Genomic DNA, 17,088 nt, shown 5'->3' on the forward strand with positions numbered 1-17,088 from the left:
AAAAAAATTAATAAAATAAGGATTAAGTGATAGAGGCTTAACCACGAAATTTAGCCAGATTAAATGTCTAATGCTTAAACTTTTACCCTTGATTATGCCCAAGAGGCTAGAATTTATGTTTGAAAAAAAAAACCAGACACGCATCGCGTGCATAAATCGCTAGTTCTCTATAATGCCAAGTCTGCTCATATTTTTAAGGAAACATAATATAATAAAGTATATAGAAAACATTCAATATCACTGATCATATATTTACATAATTACCAATTGGGGTTGGCGTGAGTGGTTAAGGGCCTCTCGCTCCTTAATCAAGGTCTCGAGTTCGAGCTTTGGGTATGGAAAAAATCTCAGCTGGGATAAATGTTGCCTTTTGAGATACTTATGCAAACTTCCACATGAGATTAGTCCACTCGCTGAAGGCGGTGAAACACTTCTCGTAGTAGGACCAAAAAAAATTTACATAACTTATGTGAAGCATAGTAAATAGGATTGTTTATTAATATGAAAAACAATTAGCTCTATGCCAAATAGTATCAGTACGAGTCTACAACCCACAATAATAAAAAAAAGTTGTTCATACTATTAATCATATATAATCTTTTAAATCTATGATTTCTGTTTCGGTTGTGAAACGGTTAACGACCTCGGTGGAGTCCGCCAAAGATGTGAGGAGTAATGTCCTTGCTTGATAACTGCACAATACACAAACATGAGCTACCCTCGGGGTGGTTGTGAGGAAACCCCCTCCGATGCTCAAGTCATTATTGGTCCCACTGGGATTTAGAGAGAGGAACTAGAGAGAGATAAGCTATTTTTAGTAGGAGAGAGAATGTATCTGCAGAATAGTACTATTGGGGTATTTATAGAAATACTATTCCTCTGATAGGGCGTATAATCCTTCGACACGCGTGTAGGGCTAAGACGCACTTAACAGGTCGGAAGATTCCGTTACTTTTGTCTTGTTAGGCGTTGTTCGCCAACGTTATCGGATCTGGGGGATGAACTGACTTCGGTGGAGTTGTAGATGATATTATCATGCTCACGTCCTCGACCATGCTCGCGGAGTCTTCAGGTGGGTCCGCTAATACACTTAGGTTATACCCATACAACTAGCCCCCGGACATCTTTTGGGGTCTTGACCGCTAAGGATGTTATTAGATGGACGCGAGTATATTTTTGTTGTGTTTGATTTTTCGAAGGAATAAATTTGATGGGTGCCACATGTCGCTCTGGGGAGTTGAATAATTTTGAAAAGTTAATGATTACTTTTCCGAAAATCCCGCCCAATACTTTATTATGTTTTAACTTCACCATGACACTTGGCATGAATCTGGGAAGAAGTTGGTGAGAGCTTTGGCTTGATAAGAAGGTGACCCCCTGTCGAATAGTTACTAGCACTAGTGGCGTTGTACTCACGGCGGGAGCAACCCTGAGCCTCTTCTTCAGAATGATACAACTCTTTTGTCTCCAGTATTTCTTCTTCATAATCTGATTGATCAATCTTCTTCTCCATCTCTCATCCGTCTTGGTTCAGGGACCGCATCTTCCGGAGCGGAGTACCGTCAGCGTTCCTACCGGTCGTGACCAGTGGTCGCTTACGGGTTCTGCCAGTTTGCTGAGTAGGTGGAGTACTCTGCTGGGGATTACCAGTTAACATCTGTACAAAGGATGCTACAATTTGTAGCTGCTCAGGAGAGAATTGACTCAGTTGAGCCAAGTTAAAAGGTACATTACTTTTCGGGGTTCGCTCTTCAGGTGTCCGATAATTGAACTGTGGATTTCCTAGCGCCCCAATGATAACTGGTTGCGATGATGTCTGGCCGACATCAAATTCCTGGGGACCGTGACCGGTATTGTTGTTTGCGTCACCCATGGTTGTTACCTTAAAAGAATAGGAAGCCCCCCTCCTTCTAGCGCCAAGTTGTTTTGGTTGTGAAACGGTTAACGGCCTCGGTGGAGTCTGCCAAAGATGTGAGGAGTAACGTCCTTGCTTGATAACTGCACAGTACGCAAACGTGAGCTACCCTCGGGGTGGTTGTGAGGAAACCCCTTCCGACGCTCAAGTTAGTATTGGTCTCACTGGGATTTAGAGAGAGAAACTAGAGAGAGATAAGCTATTTTTAGTAGGAGAGAAAATGTACCTGCAAAATAGTACTATTGGGATGTTTATAGAAGTATTTTTCCTCTGATAGGGCATATAATCCTTCGACATGTGTAGGGCTATGACGCACTTGACGGGTGGGAAAATTCCCTTACTTTTGTCTTGTTAGGCGTCCGCTAACGTTGTCAGATCTGGGGGATGAACTGACTTCGGTGGAGTTGTAGATGATATTATCATGCTCACGTCCTCGACCATGCTCGCGGAGTCTTCCGGTGGGTCCGCTAATACACTTAGGTTATACCCATACAATTTCGATCAATCCTTGCATTTTTTCTTCACTTTTTTTTGGATATTATTTCTTTACTTTCTACAACTATTTTATCGAAAACCAAAAATCATTAAAAAATAATTATTAAAATAGCAATCTAGTACTCGTTCATTTTCATTTTAATTGTTATACTTTAATATTTTATACTATTCACAAATTTTACTTTGACCATCATTTGTGATTTATTCGCAGATGAAAATATAGTCGTGTGGGATCTTGTTAGATTCATCATAACATGTATTTTATTAATATGTACTTTTTATAATTCTTACTAATATAAAACTATAGATATATGTCCTCAGTTTTGCATTGACATGCGTGAAAAGTGTAAATGTGTAGATCAAAAAGAAACGGAGGGAGTACTTTATAAGACACCTTGCATCTACGATTAATAAATACTACCTTTTCTTTCTTTGGATGGATTTTATGTTAATTTTTGGCAAAAACAAAATTTAGGGTCAAAACTATTGGGGTTCAAAAAATAGATGGTACATTATAACTTTATTAGCATCATTTTTGGGGCAAAACATCTGCCCAAACTCTCAAGAGGTACCGAGGTGGCAATTGTAAATGTGAAATGTTTTAATATGCTACAATAGTAAATTTGCTTTCTTGCATTCGGGAAAGTTGAAAATAAGAAGAGATTCGAAGATTCTAAATAGGTTTGATAGAGTATAAATCAATTCTTAGGACTTCAACCACCAGTTTAAGTTTTTGGTTGAGTTGGTCCTTTGACATGGTATCAGAGCCAGCGTGACATAAAAGTCACGGGTTTAAATCTCATCCACCCCTCATTTCTAAGTGGAATATCTAGTGTCAGGTATAAAGGAGGCATGTGTTGCATCCATACTTCAAGCCCAATGGGCTCTCGCGTGAGGGAGCGTGATAGAGTATAAATCAATTCTTAGGACTCCAACCACCAGCTTAAGCTTTTGGTTGAGTTGGTCCTTTGACAAGGTTAACCTTTCGTACTTCTGCTGAATAATAGAACAATATTATTATGATGTATAATTGTATATAATGTGTTCTATAGTACTTCTCAAGACTTTGTGCATGTTATTTTTATATAAAACTTCCTAACATGTGCATTAAAAAATCATAGGTTAACCTTTTGAACTTTTGCTGAATAATTGAACAATATTATTATGATGTATAATTGTATATAATATGTTCTAGAATACTTCTGAAGACTTGTATGTGCATGTTATTATTTTTAAGACTTCCTAACATTTGCATTAAAAAATAACAGGTGTTGTCAAGTTCAAGCAAAGAAAGCCAGATGCAAGTTCCATATGCACAACATATGATAATGCCGCCCAATATGTTTTATGGATCAGGGCCTTGGCGTTGGTGGCCTCAAATGAATGCTTCTGAATATCCATTAACGTTTCCACCATTTGCATTTGATGGTGGTAGTATTCCAACTCAACGACCCATCCTTCAACCCCAATCTCATTTTCCATTTACACCAAACTTATCCCCCCCACAATTACTCCCTCCTACTACTAGTACTAGTACTACTAATACACCTGTGGTATTGCCTTCTGTCACTTGTGTACCACAAGTCACCTTCCCCGGAGAGCCTCACACCCAACCACCCACTTCTTGATGAGTATACACATAATAACATCACAATGTGGTATTAATAGTCAGTCTACTGTTCTCAATCATATGTGATCATATGTGTGTTTTAGTTATGTAATTGTGTGTTCTAGTTGCAAAACATTGACATGCTTCATTTAGGGTTTCTTAAATGTACTACTGTGATATATATATCTATAATACAATGTCTTGTTTGATCTTAAATTAAGAAAATTGCATGTTTTTTTGGGAGATATTCGGAAAAAGAAACGGGAAATGGTAAGGACTAAGGAGTTTGAGAAAAAGTTGATACCCACTGGCCACTACTCTATGTAAATTTACTCTTTGTATCAACATGATATACAAATAAACTTGTGATAAGTTGATTGTTTCTCTGCTTCACTATTGTCATGTCATGTGCATCAATGAGTTAAAAAAGAGCTCAAAATGGATCGTGCCGTGCCAACCAAGTGAGTCCATTACCTCATTGGGCCTGACATGGTCCAAAGAATAATAGTATTATGCCAATATTCTAATAAAATTCGCATGAGTTGTCTATCATATCTGTTAGATATGATGACTGGCGAAGTCTTTATAAGAATTTACATTTTTTATTCATGCCAATCTATCTTGTTCATGTTTAATTTCAAAAATAATGTCCATGCACAACACATGATCCATCACCGTCCCTTTCTTGAGACATGTCATCAGCAACGGTGCAGGGTGAGTGACAGCCCCATGCCGTGCAGGGCTAAATTCATGCCCGCCTACCCGCCCTATGTCCCAACTCTAGGTTTAGCCCCTTTGGTTAGGGATAACGGTGGGGCAGGTCAAGTAGAAGACCCGCCCTCGTCCCCGCCCTAGTTGGACAGAGATGGCCAGATGGGTCTAGGTTCGGCGGAGATGGGACGGGGGTGGGAATGAAAATTGTACCCGCAACGGGTGGTGGAGTGAGTGTGGATTTTATGCTATACCCTATACCCACGCCATCCCCGCCCACCCCGCTTCCCCTTCATCTTATACCCTCTTCTCTATTTAAAAATTATATATTTATTATATATTAGAGTATGTATCACTAAAATTCAATTTATAAACTTATATTATTAATAATTTTACTTTGCAAATGTAATACTTGGGATTATTGAGAGGATAGGTGTGAATATGAAGTGGGCACGACGACGCGGGTAAGAAACGGACGCGAATGTCCATATATGCGGGCAGGCCCGGTCCTGACCTTTTTGGGGCCCTAGGCAAAATAGGAGATTGGGGCCCTTAAAAAAATGCAATTTATAATAAAAGAACTTAAAAACATATGATGGTAGTTCTATTAAAATAAACCCGTTATTTAAGCGAATGCAATTTTATAAATTAAATTACCAAAAAATTTGTTTAAGCAACTCATATACATCACTTATGGTAACTGTTCAGCAAGTTTTCTCTTTTTTTTTTTTAACTTCCGTTCAAGCAACACATTTGCACATAAGAAAACAAATTAAAACCTCAATCATATTACTAGAAAATTAGAGATCAGAATGACATTAAAAGTGTTGTTGTTGGTGGAGAGCTTCCTCGTGCTATGCTCATCCAGGTTCAAAAAAAGAAAAATAGAGAATGAAATGATAACATGACCTCGACCAAAGAAATCCGGCGGAGACACTGAGGCAGCAACGAACCACGAGTCCACGACCACCGTCGGAACGCCGGAGCAGGACCGAACCACCGTCATGAATAGTGAGGCAGAAATACCGGAACGGGACTCGACAGAACCCGATAATCTTTAATCGACAGTTGGCTAAAATTCCCAAAAACAATTCTAATATTGAAATTTCTTAATGATTTCCATTGATTGAGAGTATGATATATATGAGTAATGCATTATACAAATGCAGTTTTCTCCCATATAAATTTAAGAAAAAAAATCTAGTTGCTATAATTATAAGGAGTTTAATAACTATATTCGGGAATTATGAAAATTTTCCATTGATTTTAATGGTGGAGAGAGAAAATTATGGAGATTAAAAGAATATTAAATTTGGGTATTGGAAGGAGAGAGAAAATTACAGAGATTAAAAAGGATTAAATCTGGATCTTGGAAGAAGAGAGAAAATAATTAAAGAGGGAAGAAGATGAAGCGTTTGAGAATTGGGAATTATGTTTGACTTTGAGTGTTTGACATAACTCCTTCTTTCACGCCTTTACTTGCTTTCCACAGTAGTTGCCAGCGAAAAACATTTCAACTGGGCCCTTTGTACGCGTGGGCCCTGGGCCATTGCCCCTTCAAACAAGGCTCAGGGCCGGGCCTGTATGCGGGTGGTGGGGTGTGGATGATTTTAAATACGTACCCGATGGGACGGGGATGGTTCTGAGATTTTCCCCCATAATCTGTGGTGGGCCGGAAATGTGGATGAAAATTTTATGCAAATACGAGTCAACAGGTATAGAGGGACCATCCTCCGCACTCGCGCAATTGACATCCCTACCTTTGGGGCTTTTACTTGATTGCTTGAGCTTACATTGTATTCATGGGTTCTTATCCGCAATTCACTAGTTAAGGAGTAAATAACTATATGCCATATGGCCATATGGGTTACCATGTTATTGTTGTTTTTTCCATACAACTTGCAGAAGGATAAAACCATTCATGAAATCGGATAATAAATATGAATAATAGACAACATATCCCATACTCAGCGATCAAATCCCCCATCCCACCTTTACCTAAAATAAAAGAAATCCCATATAACAAGCATCCTATAATTTGACCAAACAATTATTATATAGATTGAAATTCCACCCGCCAAAACCCACATCCTATCACCTTCCTCCACGTCTGCATATTACTACCAGAAAACCACGCAATCTTAATCCAACAAACTCATCATTAATTAAATTTCCCATTAATCCCACTATTCATCCTCAACCAACATAAAGCATAAAAAAAAAAAACACACATCCCACAAAAATTAATCAACTTTATCCCACAAAAAAATCAATCAGAGATGATAAATCAAACGGCGGAGGAAGACCAATCAACCGTGATCAACCGGAGAATCCAACGGTTGAGATTACACCTGAATCCAATCATCAGCAACAATGAAATAATGGCAGTAATGGAGGTGGAGAAATGCAGGGGAGGAGAGAGAATGAAAAAGGCAGCCATGGAAGTAAAAACAGAAGCTTTATCAGACTATATGAGAGGAAAATACAGAGATATTCAAGAGAAAGTTTATGAATATTTTAATAAAAGGCCTCAACTTCAAACCCCAATTGAAATTTCAAAAGATAATCATAGAGAATTATGTTCAAATCAACTTCTGGGTTTAGTTAGAGAAGCTAATATTCGACCATTTAAATATGTTGTTGAAGAACCTGCTAAGTATTTTGCAATTCTTGAAGCTGTTGGTGGGATTGATATGTCTCTTGGGATTAAAATGGGTGTTCAATACAGGTTTTTTTTTATCTCTCCTTTTTAATTTATACTTTGGTTTATAATCTTGTTACTATTATTATTACTTCCTCCCTTCCATATTACTCGCTACACTTATCAATTTACAGATTTATAGGGAATTTGAAGAAAGAGGTAGATAGTAAAAAGAAGAGAGGCCTTGTGAGAGGAGAGAGATAGATAAAGAGAGTTTATTGTCCAAAAAGAAAGTGTAGCAAGTAATGTGAAATTTCCCCGATAGAAAGTGTAGCGAGTATTATGAGACGGAGGAAGTATTATTTGATGAAATTGGTTTGATTTGGTTAATGTGAATGTGGTGCAGTTTATGGGGAGGTTCAGTGCTGAATTTGGGTACTAAAAAGCATAGAGATAAATACTTTGATGGGATTGATAATCTTGAGTATATGGGTTGTTTTGCTATGACCGAACTTCATCATGGTAAGTTTTATTTCTATAACTCAGTTGATAGTGCTTATTTTCATGTTGTAATATTTTTGCAACTTTTTATGCTGATTAATTCACTTGGTTTATATGTTGTTCAAGTCCGTACTGATTTTGAATTTTTGATTTATCTGAACTTATCTTTATAACTTATCGAAATATGTTGTTTATGATGATTTTGGATAGTTTGATTACATGAAAAAGTCATAAACCTAAAGACAAACAATTCCTTTATGAATTTTCACTAACAGGGGTATATGATGGAGTAGCAAATTGTATGAGTTTTCTGTTTTAGGAAAACCTATGAGGTTTACTTGAGAGTACATATCTTTCATGTGATATGGAAACAATCTAAGAGCCAAAGAACCGGTGCACCGGCTCCACCCCTTGTGTTCATTCTTAGATTGTTACGAAATCATGTTTCCTGGTGGACCTAGTAATCTTCCTTATTTTGAAATCGAATTCATTCTTGCCCCAGTTGTAACCATGCATATCTTCTGGAAGATAGTGATATTATCCCTTTGATTCAAGACGACAAAATCACTGTCATTCTAAAGTTGGTATTTCGATTCAATATACTGTGGTGTATATATAATTCTAGTGCAAAACTTTTCTCTACTTTTCCTTCTTTACGCTTGTATAAACTTAATAGATAATCTGGCAATCTTTTTGAATAATACCTCTTTTTGATGGTTACATTTGCTTTTCACTGTCTGCAATGCACATATCAGACCACTACTATCTAGAGGAATGTTTTGAGGGATCTAGCAAGATCGTACATGATAATGTTTTGAAGTTCATATTAGTAACAAATAGTGGTCAATGTTTTCTTGTCTACTTTTCTTTCTATGCCTCCTATAAATCTACAGAAACTGCTTTCTTTTCTCGTGATTTCTATTGATATGTCGTGATATCTCCCTATGCTGATACTTAAGTTACTGCCTTAGGCTCAAATGTCCAGGGCCTTCAGACAGTTGCAACATTTGATCCCTTCAAAGATGAATTTGTCATAGACACACCTAATGACGGTGCCATTAAATGGTGGATTGGAAATGCAGCTGTTCACGGCAAATTTGCAACAGTCTTTGCAAAGTTAATGTTGCCAACTCATGATACAAAAGGTATTACCGATATGGGTGTCCATGCCTTTATTGTCCCCATTAGAGATTTGAAAACTCATGAGGTTCTCCCTGGGATTGAAATACATGATTGTGGTCACAAGGTTGGCTTAAACGGGGTGGATAATGGAGCTCTGAGATTCCGCTCAGTCAGAATCCCCCGAGATAATCTTCTGAACCGTTTTGGAGATGTTTCCCGTGATGGCAAGTATACAAGTAGTCTACCCACCATCAATAAACGGTTTGCAGCCACCTTAGGGGAACTTGTAGGAGGAAGAGTCGGTCTTGCTTATTCTTCAGTTGGTGTGCTTAAGATTGCATCTACTATAGCGATTAGATACTCTCTTTTAAGACAACAGTTTGGGCCTCCAAAGCAACCAGAAATCAGTATTCTCGACTATCAGTCTCAGCAGCATAAGCTGATGCCAATGCTGGCATCAACCTATGCCTTCCACTTTGCAACATTGGATCTGGTAGACAAGTATTCCCAGATGAAGAAATCTCACGATGAGGAGCTTGTGGGTGACGTTCATGCTCTTTCAGCAGGTCTGAAGGCGTATGTGACATCATATACAGCAAAGTCGATAAGTATCTGCAGGGAAGCTTGTGGAGGGCATGGTTATGCTGCTGTCAACAGATTTGGTAGCTTAAGGAATGATCATGACATATTTCAGACATTTGAAGGAGATAACACAGTGCTCCTGCAACAGGTTTGATCAAGTTCCTTCTGATACATTAATTGCCTCTAAAATTTACAGTAGCACGCCTTGCTATGTGTACAAGAAAATTGTGCTATAATGAAACAACAATGCTAAGCTTTAATTCCAATAGGAGGTCAGCTGCATGATCCCAGATTTTTATCTGTAGTGGTTATCCGCATAGATCATTTGCATCCATTTCCTTCGGCCAAGTGATATATGCTCTTGCAGTCCTGCGAACCTAATTTCTTCGTATACTTCTTAACATCCTTTTCTTTTTTGTCATGAAGATAATATAATGAATTACTTAAACAACAAAGGGTTGCTATTGCTGTTTATGAGCCAGTAGACAGGGTGGACATGGTCTTATGATGCATCAAGCATGCCATATTTATCTTCTGTCATGATTCCTTCCATAGCCAAGTATATATGGTGAAATCTATGGGTTTGTAAATTTAGCTGTGTGGATATTTGCCTTTCTTATAGTAAGAATTTGGCATAATGGAGTAAAAATTGTGGACTGTGCGAGTTGTGACTTCTTGCCTTTATGCTCGATGACAGTTAACATTGTAATTGCTGTTGCACGCTCACGATGAGATTGTATTCTCTGACTTCTCTTATTTTTTTCAACAGTTTGCTGATAATGAAATATTGTAGGACATTGTATTTTGTATAATGAGTGCTTCATAACAAAGCTGTCTGATGGCCAATGACACAGGTCGCAGGGGACCTTTTGAAAAGGTACCAAGAGAAGTTCAAAGGGGGTACTTTCACAGTGACATGGAACTACTTGAGGGATTCAATGAGTGCATATCTTTCTCAGCCAAATCCTGTGACTGCTCGTTGGGAAGGAGAAGAGCATCTTAGAGATCCACAGTTTCAGCTAGACGCTTTCAGGGTATATATTTCACTTGAGCTTGTGGTCTGTATTTATTGTTCATGTTACTAATGAAAGAAAATGCTGGTAGTGATCTTTGAGTTCTCTTTTTACAGTATCGAACCTCAAGACTTCTCCATAGTGTTGCAATGCGTCTAAATAAGCATTCCAAAACTCTTGGTAGTTTTGGTGCTTGGAACAGATGCTTAAATCACCTTCTTACACTAGCAGAATCTCACATCGAATCTGTCATACTTGCCAAATTTATTGAAGCTGTGAAAAGGTTTATTCTTTGCATTCCTCTGATCTCTTATAGATATTTTTCCAGCTCTTGATTCTGTGTAATAGTTCTTTCAAGTCTCCTCTGTTACTTTACTGATGCTAGTTTGGGTTATTCTTTACTTCCACAGCTGCCCTGATGAGAGCAGTCGTGCTGCCTTAAAACTTGTCTGTGATTTATATGCATTGGAACATATCTGGAATGACATAGGAACATATCGCAATGTGGATTATGTAGCTCCCAATAAAGCTAAGGTATTCTTTTTGTAATTCGGCTTTCTAATTTCAACCTTAAAAGGAAAAGAAAGTGATGCCCAACACCCATACACCGCGACACGTCACTGCTATTTGTTAGAACTAGAGAGTTTTGCTAAAAAAATGCGTCAACACTAGTTGTCTTTTTCATTAATTGGTACAGAGGATTGTGCTACTCTCCTTCCTCTTGAGATTCTGTATCGAGTGCAATTAAGTGTACCTGTGAACTGTAAGAAACTAAAAATTGCAGTGATGTGCTTATCAGCTTAAGATTTGAAATTAATGGTGGTTTTGCAGGCAATCCATAAGCTGGTAGACTACCTTAGTTTTCAAGTAAAGAATATAGCGAAGGAGCTAGTCGATGCATTTGACCTTCCAGATGGTGTTACTCGTGCCCCCATAGCAATGCAGAAGGAAGCTTATTTACAGTATACACAGCATGTTGGATTCTAAATCTGGATACAGGGATTGCAGAATTGATCTTTTATGGGACATTTAGAAAGCAGAGAAAATATTAATGACACATTTCTCAGTTACATCCTCTTTTTCAATTCACTTTTTTCATTGTGGGTGAAGGGTTGATACAGCAACCGATTATGGCTGTAAAGACATTATAGCTTGTATTTGGCTCGGTTCAAATGTATGTTGAATTGTAGATTATCTGCTTAAGCTATCTGTGATTGGCATATTGAAATTTGGTTAATTTTTTGTTCATGAATTTTATGAAAATTAGTTTCTTCAAGGAGTTGCAACTTCATGTTCTTCTTAAGCATCTCAATATAAAGAAAGTTTTCTTAAGCATCATGTTCCAATTTAGTTCTTCTATGTGGCCCTTTCAAGTTTCATGCACGCGATGCTGACCAAGAGTATCTGAAATACAGACAATGTGAAAGCATTTCATTAGGCTAGATGCTACAAGTTTTGAAGCACAATACAGTACACACCAATCGACTGCACAGTTCGAAAAAAACCTGAGCGTCTTGCTTTTCTAGCTTTGTTAGCTACTTCTACTCTAGCTGAAACTGCAAATTAACTCTGAAACTTGACGGATGTATCAGGAGCAAAATCCTTGGATATATTTCCAGTAGTAGTAATTACATGCACCTTTCACTTCAGTATCTGAAAGGTTGTCTCGGATTCAAATATGCAACACGAGCATCCTCGTTTTTCTGTCTAATATCCTCATAAAGCTTCAAAGAAGCCTCGGAGAATTTGGTCAGTTTATCAAGTACCTTTGTCAAACTTGTATGGATGGAGCCCAAATTTCCAGATTTACCATCATTAGTATCTTCATTCTTCCCCTGTACTTCATTGTTTTCTGAAACTGCTGATTCCTTTTTCTCCTCTGTCTGCTGCTGCTGTTTTATCAGCTGCTGAAGGTCTGATAAGAAGTTTCTAATGGCATCACCGACTTCTTCAGAAGGTAAAGATTTAATCCCTGCTGACCAATCTCGAAAGAGAACAAATATCGGAGGGGCCAAGACACGACGAGGGGAGAATGGCCTTCTACTACCTCGAGTGCGTTCCTGAGGCTGAAGCACACAAGTTTGTAGCCATCCATTCAGAGCTTCCACATAGGACGTAAGGCTATTCATCCAGTTAGCAAAGCTGAGACCAAAGCACTCGAATTCATACTGGAGTTGAGCCATTATTTGCTTACGTGTTTCTCCTCCCAAGGTCCCAACAGAAGTCTTAGCATGGTAAGCTAATGATATTGTTATGTACTGAGCATGGTGGCACTCTAGCATGGCTTTCCACATCCTGATGAATCTGCATGAACCACTACTTATATAAGACATAAGCTCATCCAAGAAATTGAGTTTGATGGAAAAAGGTGAAATATCACTTTCTACACTCAAAACAACAATTAACGCTTTGTTTCTTTTGTTTCATACTTTCATCTACTCCCTCTGTTCTCAACCAGATGCTGCATTTGATTTTTTATAATCACAGTTTGTAAACTTTGACGTTGTTACGAGATCATGTGAGGCCACTCTTTTAAATTAACAAAAGATGTGGTTGGTCAAAGATGTGCATTCAAGACCGTGAAAACTCAAATGTAGCATCCATTTGAGAACATAGGTCGTACTTCTTTTTACAAGGCTCCGAGAGCACCAAGACCACCGTATGACTTGATATCTTGAAAATAAGAAGAGGTGCAAGCACTTTTATCACTATGCCAGAAGTTTGGAAGATGGCTAAGCCCAATGTTTCAGTTCTACTTCCTAGTATCTAAAAGATGGCAAAGAGTTAGTATCTTACCCTGTGATCAATTCATTGAACTGCGGCTGTAATTCTTCATCTCTCATTTTCTCAATGCGCTTTGCTATTGAATCAACAGCCTGAAGGGCTACTCTGATGCGTGAGTGCAGATCCTTTACTGCTGCTCTGGTTTTATCAATAACGTGGGTACTAAGATCTTTAGCAAACTGATGCCTGAGTTGGTCACATTTCTTGTCATAAACCTTCCTGATGACTTCACTGGCCTAATGATTAATAAAGACCAAGTTAGAGAAGGCATGTAGTAAAGACGAGAGTGCTTAAACATTTTGCCATTCCAACGTCTAAGAGGAACTTGACATAGTAATGTAGGAGGCCAGGGCTTCCAGCTTTCCATCAGCTCCCCTGTCTGCGTCTCTCCCCATAGGAACATTATAAGCATAAGATATCATTTTAATTTCTACCACCTTATTGCATCGACATGTGAGTCGTCTACATTATATTAACCTGCCTTAACCACACTAACAGTTCAATGATGTCCAATCAATGGCCACAGTACAGAGTTGTGCTATTGCAAACAGTAGAAAGTCCTCATCCAGAAAGAGCAAAAAAAATACATATTGTTTTCCTTCTAGCACAACCTGTATAAGAGATTCAATTCTACAAATGCTTGAACATTCTGAAAACTAATATGAAGCCAAGCTTTGAATACAGCTTACAAACTTGTACTAAAGGCAACCACATATAGTGTGTTACACTTTCTTTTGTGAAGCCAGGCATGCCAGACCAGACTACTCCTTAACAGGGGACTTTATATACATCTTTAACTCTAAAATCATACTACTATTCTTACATCACAACATCAAACAGATATCATGGAATACTGTAAATGAATGTGCGGAAATACCTTGACTTCATCATATAACTTTCTTTCCCATGCATAGAGCCGGTCTAGAGTGGAGGAATGACTCCCTGAAATCATGCAAAAATCCTCGACACACTCACTGCCACTGTCATCTGCATCATCCTTTGATGCTACGGCTAGAGGGTTTCTAGATGATGATGATTGTGAAGATGTAGATCTGTTCCATATGATGACCTTGGGCACATTTTGTGGGTGAAGTTCTACATAGAGCAACAATAAAATCTGGATAAAGTACTTTAAACTAGATGGACCAATCAACAAAATTGCAGTAACAGGACTCACATATCATTTCAGCTACTGATCTTATACAAGAAATTGTTTTTGTTTACAAAATTAAAAAGTAGTATTCAGATTCATGTTGTCAATTTTCATGATGACTACTTAAGCTCATATAACCTTTAATTAAAAACATAAAACCACAAGCAGAAAACTAGCACTTATATCAAACAGGTTCCCAGAGTCTAAGAGACTAGGACTATTGCTTCACATACAAAATCATAGAAGCATACGACAATCTAGATGCTTTTATGTTTTTCCTTACATTCATGCTTAAGCACAAAACAATTCAACCTTGTGATTAATTGAAGTTCTTATAACTCTTTAGCATTACTCCTTTATATCGAAAACATCAAACAACAATCACAAGCCCTCCTATAAAGGATAATATCACATAATCAACAATCCTTATTCTAGCAAATTTGACAACTTTCAATCTAAAAAATCCAAGCATATGAAGCAAAAATTAAACCGCACCATTAGCTGCATGAACACTTTCGCCACGACAACAAAGTACAGGAAAAGCAGCTAAAATGTCCGACGAAGACGAGCTTCCTACAAAAAACACAAATCATACATCATACCAAACAACATTCTCAACAAATACTACCTCCACTCGTTCTGAAATAAATGAAACGCTTCGAATGGAGTACTAAATTAACAACACTCCACTCGCATTATAACTTGTACACTACTTACTACATTATGAAAACAATACCTTTAACCTCAGCATATCCAACCTGAATCTTATTAGCTTCAAACATCCTAGCAACCTCTTTACCCGACTCAGATGCTCTAAAAAACCGATGCTCAATATCCTTTATACTTGACACAAAATCCTTTGCTCTATGTGTAATATACTCTGAAGCATCCTCCCTTTCTTCACTTACATCCTTATTATCTCCTCCTAATTTCTTCCCAATTTTCACATCTTCAACCTTATGTAAATTTCCAACATTACCCTCTTCACCCCACAACCTAACACTCCCACCACCTTCACCCTCTTCCAAACCCGGACCCACAAAGCGAAAACTCTCGGGTTGATCCGGGTCACCACCCGGGTCAAAATAATCCCAAGAAGCTTCAGATTCCGGCGGCGGAGGTGGCGGTGGTGGCATCGGAAAAACTAAGGAATCTTCATCATTGTTAATATTATTATTATTATTATCAGTGAAAGTATGAATGTTGGTACTAGGATTATAAGTAACAGTAACACCAGTATTTGCGGCGGATGTTTTCATGCAACTTAATCTAGGTTCAGAGGAATAAAGCTCGTCATGAGAAAGAGAAGGAGAAGGGTGGTAGGAAGAAGAGTGAGATGGTGTTTTATCAACTTCAGTTATGTGAGTAGGAGAAACTGAGATTGATGATTCTATCAAAACCTCGGCTTCTGCGAAACGTCGAAGTGAAATGCCAATGTTTTTGAGAGATTGAATGTAGGAAATATGTGCAGCTGCTAAATTGTACCTTGAATTTATTGTTTGGTTTATTAACCGTTTTCTTTGTTTGCACATTCCTAATGCTGCTGTTTTTTCTGCTTTTGAGTTTGTGCTCCCCATTTTTTGTATGAAGTTTTGGGTTTTGAATTTCTGGGTTGATGTTAGTTTTTTTTATGGAAGTGTCATTTTTGGGAAGAAAGTTATGTTTTTTTTAAGAAGAAACAAAAGTTGTGGGTTATTATGATTTACTATATGAATTTATGGGGTTTTGAGAGATTTTGGGGAAGAAGCTGACATGAAGAATGATGGCAATATTGATGGGGAAAAGCAGTGGAAAAAGCAAGAATGAAAGAGAGAGAAACAGGGAGCCTCGAATTTGGAGTAATTAAGTGTGGTTTGATTGATCAAGATTGTAGGAGCGAAAAGACTATTTTGCCCATTAGAATTTTGAGGGGATGTTTTTTTTGGTTTAAGGCTATGTTCAGTTCACCTTATTCTTGCTTATTTCAGATCTAATCAAATCATATTATATCAGATCAGAAAAATTATGTTCAGATCAGTTCAAATCATTCTTATATTTAAAAATCATTATTACTATTAAATATCTTTCATTATATATTTGTAAAAATTTTAATAATTGAATATTAATAAAGTACTAAGTGACGAATAACTCCATATGACTATTTTTTTTATATATTGAGAAAAATCTAAAATAAAAGATCTTGTAATCAAATTAGTTTAGATCAGATCAAAAAAAATAAGTTCAAATCAGATAAGTTCATATCAGAAAATTTCAAGTGAACTAAATATAAGCTAAGTAGTGTGATTTGTTAAGTAATAGGGAAAAGAAAAGAAAAACCTTCCTCTGCACTCTGCAGAATCTTACGGAGGATATGTCATATGTGTGTGTTAGCCTGTTAGGGGAGTGGGGACACAGGAGAAAATTTGTATATTGTTCACGAGAAAATAGTCCAGATTTTTGTAAATCTTGTTTTTTTCGCTCCTTTTATAGAATTCCAACGGCTCCTTCTGTAACTCATTTATGGTTATTACGTCTAAACTCTAACATAGTACTAATGTACCATAGTCTTATTTGTTTTTTTTT

General features: G+C 37.6%; 3 protein-coding genes across 4 annotated transcripts in view; 2 read left to right on the forward strand and 1 right to left on the reverse strand.

Annotated features, from left to right (window-relative positions):
- LOC104895901 (transcription factor PIF1) overlaps positions 1-4,129 on the forward strand; it is a 44,379-nt gene extending 40,250 nt beyond the window's left edge. The window contains exon 5 of the mRNA XM_048646549.2: positions 3,679-4,129. Within this exon, the coding sequence (XP_048502506.1) occupies positions 3,679-4,038 (360 nt within the window). The 3' untranslated portion in view covers positions 4,039-4,129. The remainder of the gene's footprint in view (positions 1-3,678) is intronic.
- Positions 4,130-6,674: 2,545 nt separating this feature from the next.
- Positions 6,675-11,865, forward strand: LOC104895703 (acyl-coenzyme A oxidase 2, peroxisomal). The gene is made up of 7 exons (XM_010682272.4): positions 6,675-7,458; positions 7,778-7,893; positions 8,844-9,724; positions 10,431-10,610; positions 10,706-10,872; positions 11,000-11,123; positions 11,421-11,865. The coding sequence occupies exons 1-7, from the start codon at positions 7,010-7,012 to the stop codon at positions 11,574-11,576; spliced, it is 2,073 nt and encodes a 690-aa protein (XP_010680574.2). The 5' UTR covers positions 6,675-7,009; the 3' UTR covers positions 11,577-11,865.
- Positions 11,504-16,480, reverse strand: LOC104895704 (hypothetical protein). Of its 2 annotated transcripts, XR_790354.4 has the most exons (6): positions 15,263-16,480; positions 15,022-15,099; positions 14,251-14,468; positions 13,386-13,609; positions 12,095-12,893; positions 11,504-11,993 (listed from the first exon to the last, which is right to left on the reverse strand). XR_790354.4 is itself a non-coding variant. In XM_010682274.4 (5 exons), exons 1-5 carry the CDS (start codon positions 16,101-16,103, stop codon positions 12,236-12,238), a joined length of 2,019 nt encoding a protein of 672 aa, XP_010680576.2. In that variant the 5' UTR covers positions 16,104-16,480; the 3' UTR covers positions 12,000-12,235. The 2 variants fall into 2 exon arrangements, 1 of the variants encoding a protein (XP_010680576.2); XM_010682274.4 differs by lacking the exon at positions 11,504-11,993 and having other exon boundaries at positions 12,000-12,893.
- Positions 16,481-17,088: the final 608 nt, after the last annotated feature.

This window comes from Beta vulgaris, chromosome 6 (assembly GCF_026745355.1).
Source record: "Beta vulgaris subsp. vulgaris cultivar EL10 chromosome 6, EL10.2, whole genome shotgun sequence".
Taxonomy (NCBI): Eukaryota; Viridiplantae; Streptophyta; class Magnoliopsida; order Caryophyllales; family Amaranthaceae; genus Beta; species Beta vulgaris.